The sequence below is a fragment of the Photinus pyralis genome, unplaced genomic scaffold (assembly GCF_008802855.1).
Source record: "Photinus pyralis isolate 1611_PpyrPB1 unplaced genomic scaffold, Ppyr1.3 Ppyr1.4_LG2, whole genome shotgun sequence".
Lineage (NCBI taxonomy): Eukaryota > Metazoa > Arthropoda > Insecta > Coleoptera > Lampyridae > Photinus > Photinus pyralis.
The window spans coordinates 30,399,172-30,409,858 of record NW_022170403.1 but is presented as its reverse complement, the minus strand read 5'-3'; the positions used below and the strand labels follow the sequence as shown (position 1 = coordinate 30,409,858).

General features: G+C 33.9%; 1 protein-coding gene across 1 annotated transcript; it reads left to right on the top strand.

The window, feature by feature from the left end:
- The first annotated feature begins 2,674 nt into the window (after nucleotides 1–2,674).
- On the top strand, nucleotides 2,675–3,418 carry LOC116164215 (fatty acid-binding protein-like). Its single transcript, XM_031478359.1, has 4 exons — nucleotides 2,675–2,834; nucleotides 2,882–3,042; nucleotides 3,087–3,191; nucleotides 3,250–3,418. The coding sequence occupies exons 1-4, from the start codon at nucleotides 2,765–2,767 to the stop codon at nucleotides 3,298–3,300; spliced, it is 387 nt and encodes a 128-aa protein (XP_031334219.1). The 5' UTR covers nucleotides 2,675–2,764; the 3' UTR covers nucleotides 3,301–3,418.
- The last annotated feature ends 7,269 nt before the right edge of the window (nucleotides 3,419–10,687 follow it).

The window sequence follows — 10,687 nt, the reverse complement described above, 5'->3', positions numbered from 1 at the left end:
GATAGCTGCTGATTTATTCTCAGTCACGATATAGGAATATTCAGCCCTCACCACTGGATGCCATGATGACAGCATTCACATGCTGAAACCACACGTTCTAAGAGCTTGACTCAAAATGAACTAAATTATTGCATCGACCTTCACAATCATGAAAGTAAAGTTTTACCCTCTCTTTATTTTCTCTGTAACGTTATTAAAACATTCAAAAATACAAAAATGCAAAAAAATACAAAAAATACATCAATATCAACTTACTGGAATTAATGGAATTCGTTTTGGAAGTTACGGGAATTCAATGGAAATCTTTGGAAAACAATGGGATTTTTTGGAATTCAATAGAATTATTAGAAACGCCTATTTAAAATTAATAATTACGGATCATTCACATTACTGAATGAAATTAACGAAATTTCCATGAAAAATACTTAACTAAAATTATATTTTCGACAGTAGGTCTTTAACATGCACATAAATACGGAATTCTTCCAATATCAAATTTACAAAAAGTGCCGCTGATTAAAAATACGTAGAAAATCTAATTATCAATGAAAACCTTTCTTTTATAATTTATGTTATTAAATAAATCCAACCAATAATACTTTAATTTTTTACATTAAGGATTGATGATGATTTCAAAATCCACTATACGTTGTTTAAAAGATGTTTCCTGAAATTGATGTTTTCCAACGGATACAAAACAAAAATGGACTCTGTTTCTTCTGTACAATGGAAACATCTGAAGTTACTCTGAATTGAAATTTATTGTTTAGCAGGTACTAAGTAATTGTTCTGCAGATGCGCACTAATAATAATGTAACGCGTCACGTTTTAATGTGAAACTACGTTTCCGGTTAAGTTTCTCATTTCATTCGCGTTATTTTTTACTAAAAATTGACGCACCCTCAACATAGAGACGAAATTTTATCGCAATAACCGAAATGGTTGTAGTTATTATTATTATTATTTATTTCCATGCTTCATTACAGGAATTTCCAAATTACAACGAAGCAGTTACTTGAAAATATATACATTCACAAAACAGATAGACAGAAATAAAGAGAACTAAACCTAAATTATAACATCGATACTAATAATTGTAATGGAAATCATAATGGAAATCATAATGCAGGTGATGGAACTTAAAAAATTGATTAATGACATTATTTAACGTAACTTATTTATAATTTATAGATGATACAATTTATAATTTAAACTTAAAAAAAAATAAAAAAAAAATTATAAAAGAAAAACTATTTAAAAAAATTATAATAATGGGCAATGAATTCATAAAAACTACACAGTATCAATACAGACTTTGAGAAAAGAAGATTGAGAAGCAAGAAATATGTCGATATGCAACGAAACCTTGTTATAGAGGCGTAACATGGCAATTAATGGCGAATGAAACATCATATTTGTGCGCGAATGAGAAATATGAAATAGAAATTTACTACGATTGAAATAAGTTGGTACTAAAAAATTAACTTGACTCAGTAAATTGATGTCGTTAACGGAACCATGAATTAACTTGAAGACGAAAGTTAATTGAATGATTTTTCGACTCTTATGCTTATCTAGACTCTGCATCTGAAATAAATCTAGCAATCTTGTAGTAGAAACCAGTACTGGATATTGACCCTCAGTCTTAAAATACAAAAATCTTAAAAATCTGTTGGCATACTTTCACAAAGAAGGAAACTAAACTAAAAACTTTCTCTCTCGTAACTAACTTAAATTCCCGTTCTCGGCTAAAGCGTCTTAACTTTTCAAATGGGCCTACACTGGTCACTTCTAGGGCAATGTAAAATTTTCACCCTTAGACGATATAGTAGTTTACCACCTACAAAAACGACGTTGGTTTAAATCCCACCTTACGGATCATACTAGAGTCCCCATTTTTGGAAATATGCCAGTTTTGCAGGTTCCATGATAGTGAGTCTGCAAATCTAACCCAATAGTATCAATACAAAAAATGAAATACGATACAAACTCCAGACTTTATGGCTTTACGGGTTTCCGAAGGCAACTAAGAAAACACTCTCCATATAAAAAAATACGCAAATACGTCCCTTTCACTGCAGTTGACCAATTTATTCTCCCAAAGGCTAACAACACCTTTATCCTAAAATCCGAAAATAATTTCTACCCTATACGTTTTGATACGCTATGTTTAAATTACTCATCAAGCACTCAAAACTTTTACATTCCCAATCTCTACTTCATAAAGAAATTTCGACAAAATTTAAAGACACATTTATTGAAAAAGTGCAATGTTGTTTTTACAATTGGGCAGAGACAAATGTATTTCGAAGAATTCATGAAAGTAACGCAATTTAGATTCGTGGATGAGTATTGTAATTGTGACCCATTTGCGGTTTGCGCGGTTGCATTTTTTCAGTATCGTTAGGAGTCTTATTTATTTAATAGTTTAATGTGCCCAAAACCAAGGGTGTTCACAAATTATTCTGAAAAGCGAAATTGAAATTTGAAATCGTGTAAGCAACGCCGTTGTCGTCACCGGTACATCCAAGTATAGTTCGAAATTTGCAGCGCAGACTTCTCATGCCAATTAGTCCCAATAAAAGTAACCAGACAATATTAAATGATAAAGAGCCTATTAAGAACCACAATTGTTACCTCGTACAGTAAGCTAATTAAAATCGGACTTTGTTCACGTATGCACTCCGAAGTAAATTTAGCGATCGTTCATTTAGTCCTTGGTCACTTAAACTCGAGGTAGCATTACTTTAAAGTGAGTGCCAATATGGTGCAAATTGCCGGAACTTATAAGCTAGAGAAAAATGAAAATTTGGCCGAATATCTAACTGCATTAGGTGAGTTGGGCGCGTGCACTTTAAACGCGAAATAACGCATTCTGCAGGTATTTCCGAAGAGAAAATTAAATTAGCGTCGACACCGGGTAGTACGGTCGAAATTACGGTGGAAGGAAATAAATATACGTTTAATAGTAGCGTGATGTTCACAACACTCATTCTTAATGAGGAGGTAGACGAAAAAGTTCCATCGGGAATTACTGTTAAAGTAAGAGCCATACAAAACGTAGGGTATTAATTACTAGTTTCCAGAGTAAGGCAACATTGGATGGTAACAAATTATGTATTGAATCATACTTCCCCGACGGACGAAACGGCACCCGTATATTCGAATTTAACGAGGAAGGTTTTATCGTGGTAAGCTAATGAGAGATCATCACGTTGTTTGCTGTTAAGGGAAATTATTCTGTTTTAGACAATGACCACGAGCTCGTTAGAGGCTAAGCGATATTTTGTGAGAGTTTAACTTAACCTACTTGTAACTAATGCCAGCCATTCGTTCTGTACCTACACATTGTTCTGGTATTTTTTCACTTTTTGCTGCACGACATACATACCTAAAAAATAAATGAGTTTCAAGAATACTCTCATTTGGTACCTTGCCCACCATTGTTGCATCAATTTATTAGAGACGTACATAACACGACTATTTAAAAACAATGTTTACTAGATGGTTTGGAAACCTTTGGGATGCAAGCATTAGAAGCGTTAATTACAGCTAATCATAAATTTGAGATATAGTACGTTGCGTACGCCAAAAAAAACTGCACTTTTTGATTGGAATATGCCACTTTCTGTGGTAATAGTTAATACCAAAAGGCAACTTTTGAGATAGGGAGCCACTCGAAAATCCGTGCAGGAAACCAAAATGGTGGCCGTCAAAATGGCGCCATTAGCCGCAATATATTTTTTTGTATCTCTGCTCCTAATAGTCCGATTTTAATTTTCTTTTTTGTGATTGAAAGCTCTTGGGACGAGGAAACTTTTTTGTTATATAACATTTATTTCTAAAACTTAAGGATTTAGCACAATTGTAAAAAAGTGTTTTTTTTAAGAATTTGAATCACACGTAAGCTCAACCTGATTTTTATGTGTAACATATGTAAGGATTTGTATTATTCAGCACAATATTCTGACTCTTAAGGTCTGATGATGAATCGGTCTATACGATTCAAAGTCGATTAGCTAAAGAAATATTAAAATTCAATTATTTGAAAAACGAGTTTTATTGTATCAATTTGTATCGACAAATAATTCACTACGTCAAGAAAATAGCGGTTGCTATTTAAAAACAGTATCCCCCTTTGACCGTGCAGAAGTATGCTACTGACCCCAAATTGAATGTACGTGGATTGGTAGCAAACTTTTTATAATTATGGATGTCATAAAAAGCTTCTTTAAAAAATGTTTTGAAGATAAAATTTTCACCCTGTATAAAAATCATATCCGGAAAACGGTTAGCCTAGCGGTTAGCATTACGAAAAAAAATCGATAACACCTACAAAAATAATTCTTTGGTTAAGGGATACCCGGGGATACCTATAAAAAATATCAAAATCTATAGGCTGCCCTCGAGAACACCCTATATACCTAAAAATACGTTTTAGGCTTCCCCTCAGGCTTCTCGTACCAACAAACCGTTACCATTAATCTCAACAATTGAGACTCTATCGTCCGCTTACAGAAGGTGGATTCCCTGTATAATAAAAATGATTCAACTTATATGAATAGGTATAAACTTGGAAATCATAATATTCCGTTAATATTCTTAAAGAAAACCCGAGAGAAAACCCTCGAAAAAACCCATGATCTGATAAATAAGCACTCCAAATTTCACATTCGTCGTATCTTAAACCAACTAGTTAAATAAAATAGGATAAGTGTTTGATCTCGTGCCTGATGAAACAAATATTGCGCATTTTTCAAAAAAAAACATGGCGTATTGAAATTTTCCGAACTCGCATGGTAGATACAAGGAGTTTTGGGGTAAAAAAATTTCGTAAAAAATCCCTTTTTTAAAATTGTGCTAAATCCTTAAGTTTTAGAGATAAATGTTATATAACAAAAAAGTTTCCTCGTCACAAGAGCTTTCAATAAAAAAAAGAAAATTAAAATCGGACTATTAGGAGCAGAGATACAAAAAAATATATTGCGGCTAATGGCGCCATTTTGACGGCCACCATTTTGGTTTCCTGCACGGATTTTCGAGTGGCTCCCTATCTCAAAAGTTGCCTTGTAGTATTAACCACAGAAAGTGGCATATTCCAATCAAAAAGTGCACTATTTTCACCATTCTAGCCATGTACCCGACGTACGAATACTAGTCCAGGGAATAGAGGGTTTTAACTTGCAAAATGAGAAGTAGTTCCAATTTTTTTTGCATGTCATAGACAGTCATTAGGTTAGGATGAAGGATTTTAAGGATGAAGCTGAACTGAAGTGAGATAATTTTTTGTTTCAAACGTATATTAGAAAGCCCTACAATCTCATAGTGATTCAAATATCCCCACTAGCAAGGGTTGAAAGTTGAATTATTATGCATCCCCTTTGGTAAGGGTGCAGCGTAGGGGGTATTTATACCACGATAAGTTCAAGATATTTTCTCATAAAATTCGTAATTATAGAGATAAAGTATAAAGTTTGGTTAAAACATCTACATAGAAATTTCAGAATTCTTAAAAATATAAGCAACTCTGTAGCTCTATACCGTTTTTAATAAACATTTCACAAAAAGTGTGTATATCAAAGTTGTGTAGAATTTTATAGTCTACAACTTCTGATAACAATATATTTTTGTAAAATGAATCTATAAAAGATATGATTGAAAAACTAAAAAACCAACCAAATTTCTTTGGTTTAAAGGGTGGTGCGGGGGAAGCACAAGGGGTGGGAAGTCGAAAACTTCTTAACCACCAGATATTCTTTCATGACATGCAAAAAAATTGGAACTACTTCCCGTTTTGCAGCAAATGGTTCATTTTCAGTCTCTATTTCATGGACTATACCTTCAGAAAATGTATCTACCACTATTATAGATTTGGAAATTTCACTGCATCAATTAATTCATTAGTTTATCTGAAATTGACACTATTAGAAATGTTAAAAGGAAAGCATTAAGCTGTATTATGGTTTAACATTATCGAAATTGCAATTGTAATATTTTGATCGAAGAGTTTGAGCAGACCCTCACTGATCACCAACTCCACGTTTTACTAATTTAGTAACGATTGTTGATCAAGCTGCATGATTTGTTATTTTAGGCATTTTACATCTACACGTTTTCCTGCTGAGTGAGCACTCAAGTTCAGTGCCAAATTTTTGTCATCCTACATTCTTTTGCTCTCTCTAATATGCCGTGGCCGTGTTATCATAAACTTTCTAAGTGATTTACGAAAATAGGAAGTAGGTGATCTATTTTTATTTAGGAAGCACAAAACAGTACCTTACTGGTCACGTTTTCGGAGTGTTCAAATTCGGAAATTTAAGAGTCCGCTAACTGAGGATTGAGGAAATGTGGAAGAAATCGGCTGTCCGTCTGTCAAACAATTGAAAAAGAAACACATATCGCTGTGTCCATCATAAGAACTAGTCTTTTATTTCACTGATAAGAACCGATGTGTGCCTTAAAAAATCCTTTACCTCAAAATTGGCTGCAATGAAAATCTACAAATGAACGCGGTACCAATTTTGTTAAAAGTAAAAAATTAATTCTGTTTGCAAAAAAAATGTTGCTTGACGCCTAGCTTTTAGGCTATGCTCGGGGAGATCCCAATTGTGAAACGAGACGATGTACTTCACGAAAATTACAATGGGAAACTCCGAATACCCCAAAGTCAAGTGACGAAGATAATGAAGAAGGTAAAGAAGTGCAAGAAGGGTGTTAGTTACTTGACGTACTGATGTTTGTAAAGTTAGAAGGGAACGCCTTATCTAATAGGCAATCCTTATTTTTCCCGTAGTTTACTATCCTTAAAATGAATACAGACGACCTAACTAAAGTGGATTCAGCGAAAAAGTAAACGTCTCTCATTAACGCTTAGGGGAGTTCCCAAAGTTATTGCGATAAATGATATTATTGAATTTGAATCTTAAATGTAGGGGAAAAACCGCAGTCTTACGGTTGAAGTTGTTCAATAGAATCCTTACGGCTTGTTTAAACGAATCAATCACACTATTCATTTAAACAAGCCGTAAGGATTGTATTAAACAACTTTCGACCGTAAAACTGCGACTTTCCCTTACATTTAAGATGCAAACTCAATAATACCATTTATCGCAATTCGCTGAATCCACTATATTTATGAACGAAACAATGTATCACAGTCGGCAATGAAGTAAAGTAAGTAAATCGTTTTTTTCATCGGAGTCCTCAACCGCCATTGACTCAATAACATCTCCTGAAGCTCGGAAAAATTTCTATATATTTCATATTAACACGCAATCGTTAACCAGTAAGATTATCCAATTAGAAGCTTTCTTAAGCGACAAACCAGTAGGCCTTCTGTGTATAAGCGAGCACTGGTTGAAAGAGGAACAGCTACAGTCGCTCCGAATGAATGGGATGACAGTGGCCTCCTACTACTATCGATCCTCATCAACCCACGCTGGAGTCCTTATCCTCAACAAACCAAATGTGCCAGTGAAACCGCTCAAGTATATCAACAACTTATCAACAGGAAATCACATGGAAATTAAATCTGTTGCGTACAGATGAAGTCCAAAACAGCAGTGATCTGTGTCTACAGACCACCACAAGGTGACTTTAACATTTTTTACTCTACGTTAGAACTTATGCTCACCAAGCTAATTAATTTTAATATTGTTCTCTTGGGCGATTTTAACGTTCACTTTGGAGTAGACAAAAAATCCAAATATTGTGTAAATTTTTAGAAGCAAATGGATTTGCTCGAACGGTTTTTCAGCGACTAGAGGAAAAAACTGCTTGGACAATATATTTATCAATTTTTTTTAAGTTGCTACAATGTAGATACTATAACTACAGGTTTATCTGACCACTTAGGGCAACACCTTATTTTAGAGAACTTTATGACAACATTTAACAATGATCGTCATCAACCTAAATCCCACCGTCCAATTAATGTTGAGTAAAAGTGCAAAGTGGTTCAATAATGATCTGCATAAGTACAACAAGTATGGCTTACCAAAAGACAGATGAAAGTTTGCCTAATTGCAATTTATAAGAAGGAGATTAAATCAGCAAAAATTAATTGGAACGATAATGTAATAGGGAACTAGGTAATCCTATTAAGTCGATGTGGACCATAGTCAACTCGCATAGGAACAGCAACAAAAAATTAACCACTACATTAACTGCAAACGACTTTATCGTTTACTTTACTAACGTCATTAATGAGCTACTAACAGTTCTTCCTTGCAGTAACTTTGACCCATACGTTATTGTAACACTCCAAGTTTCGAATTCAAATGTATTTCGGAAATCCAAGTGCGGGATGCAATTAAATCCATGAAGAGCAGCAGCCCGAAAGATATATTTGGCTTTACAACAAAATTAAGTGTAATTATTTATTTATTATTTATTATCCCTCTCTTGTTCTGGGCCCTCAACAGGCTTGCGCCCAATTACAGAGTGACCCGCATAATGCTTTTTAGAGGTGCCTCTGCAGAAGGTCTTAAGTTGTTCTACACTACACCGGTATTTACCTTATAAATTAGGAAAACTGCAGGAAAATTAATTAATATTGTAATTAGAACAGGAATTTTCCCAAGCTGCTTAAAAATTGCCTTGGTCACTCCCATTCCTAAGAAAATGAACGATGCCAACGACGTTAGCCAGTTATCGTACAATCTCCATTTTACCCGTTTTTAGTAAAATAATAGAAAAAATACTCTACAAACAGGTGGTTACTTTCCTTGAGGACCATTCTTTTCTTTACGCACAGCAGTTTGGGCTTTAGAAAAAACAGAGGTACCTCCAACGCAATTGCCGCGTTTGTAGACGATACCCTGGATTGTTTTGAAAAAGGAGGCCACTCAGTTGCGGCTTTTGTTGACTTATCTAAGGCGTTTGACTGTGTGTCCCACGATATCCTGGTCCGCAAATTATCGGTGGACAATTTTGGTAAATTTAGTTCTGGCCTAATAGCTGCTTATCTTATGGGTAGATATCAACATGTGTCGTTTGACGGTATTATATCTAGAAAAATGCATATTAAACACGGTGTCCCACAAGGATCCATACTGGGTCCGTTACTGTTTCTAATTTATGTCAATGACTTACCCATGTCGCTGCCTAAAGAAATCAATTGTATCCTTTATGCGGATGATGCTACTTTAACGTCATCTGATACAAATTATAATAACGTAAATTTCAATATTAGTAAAAGCATTGAAATTATATCCATTGACAATAAATTGAAACTAAACGAATCCAAACCTGTGGTAATGGCCGTTTTCTCTAAGGAACCTAAACGACGAAGTTTCCCCTAACCAGTTCTCATTTTTAGGTTGTATAGTAGATATACTCGTCTTAATTTTGAAAGCCATTGTGATAATGTTGCCCAGAAACTTAACAAATCTATATATTTATCAAGACATTTGTGCAACAGTGTTTCTTTAAAAGTTCTAAAAGCCGCACACTATTCTTTAATACAAAGTACTCTTACCTATGCGATCATAACCTGGGGAAATAGTTCTCACTGGTGCAACGTAAAGCAGTGCGTGTAGTAACATGCCTCAAGTTTAGAGACGACTGTCGTCGTCCTTTTATTGCTTATAAAATATTGGCTTTTCCTTATCTCTTCTTATTTGGAAAAACAAGATATTTTTCAGACAAGGAGAATAGTTTAAATAAAATAAAATTGAGAAACTTCTAACAAAAATGTGAATTTTGCCTATACGCGTATACAATACTGTTTTCAAAATAGGTAATACCCGCAAACTAAATCATAATTATTAATAATGTGGTTGCGATTTAACTCTGGAGATACCGCTAAAGTGTAAGCGATCATTAGGAAAAAATCCGAGAAAAAATCCTAAATACCAACCATATGTAGGTACTTAAAATGTTCTATTGCGGACTTTTGGAACAATATTTGGTTACCCACCATATTCGTTTCTCGCAAAAGAATTCTGTACGCTTCCATTACAGGGACACAATTCTCCAAAATTACCACTCGAATTTTTGCGACACTTACTGTTTTAATGTTTATATGTTTTAGACTTAGTAACAAATCTATGCGTGGTTTTGAAAAGATATTTACATCTGATTTAATTGAAAACGACGAAACAATTAAACGATTACTTAATATACAGTGTGTCCCAAATCGGGTGGGATTGCATGGGTAACTTTGTTATTATTAAAGATAGAGAATTGGTTAAATGGGCAATGTTTTGCAGTTTTGGATGCTTATTTAAAATTTCCTTATGGAAATTCAAAATGTCGCATAGGTTCGACGTAAATTCAAAAAAACTAAAATTGGTCATTTCCTTGAATGTCTTATATCATCGAAAGTATAAGAGATATAAAAAAAAGTTTTATATAAAAGTGACTGTCTTTGATACGCTTAACTTAGAATTGATGTCAAAAAAAAATTCAAGATGGCCACTTTTGAGGAACATTTACCAACTTCCTAAAGTTAAATGGGCGCCATATTGGATTTTTAGATTACTTGATAGATTTTTAAATTCTCTTTTCAACGACCTATTATAACATAAGATTGAGATACCAGTTATATTAACGGTTTTTGTATTATAATCAAGTAGTCTGTGACGAAAAAAAAAACAAAACAAAATCTATTCGAGGCAACAAAACAATGAAAATAATTACACCAGATGTTTAAAATACTGGCCATTATTAGTGAAACACACTTCAA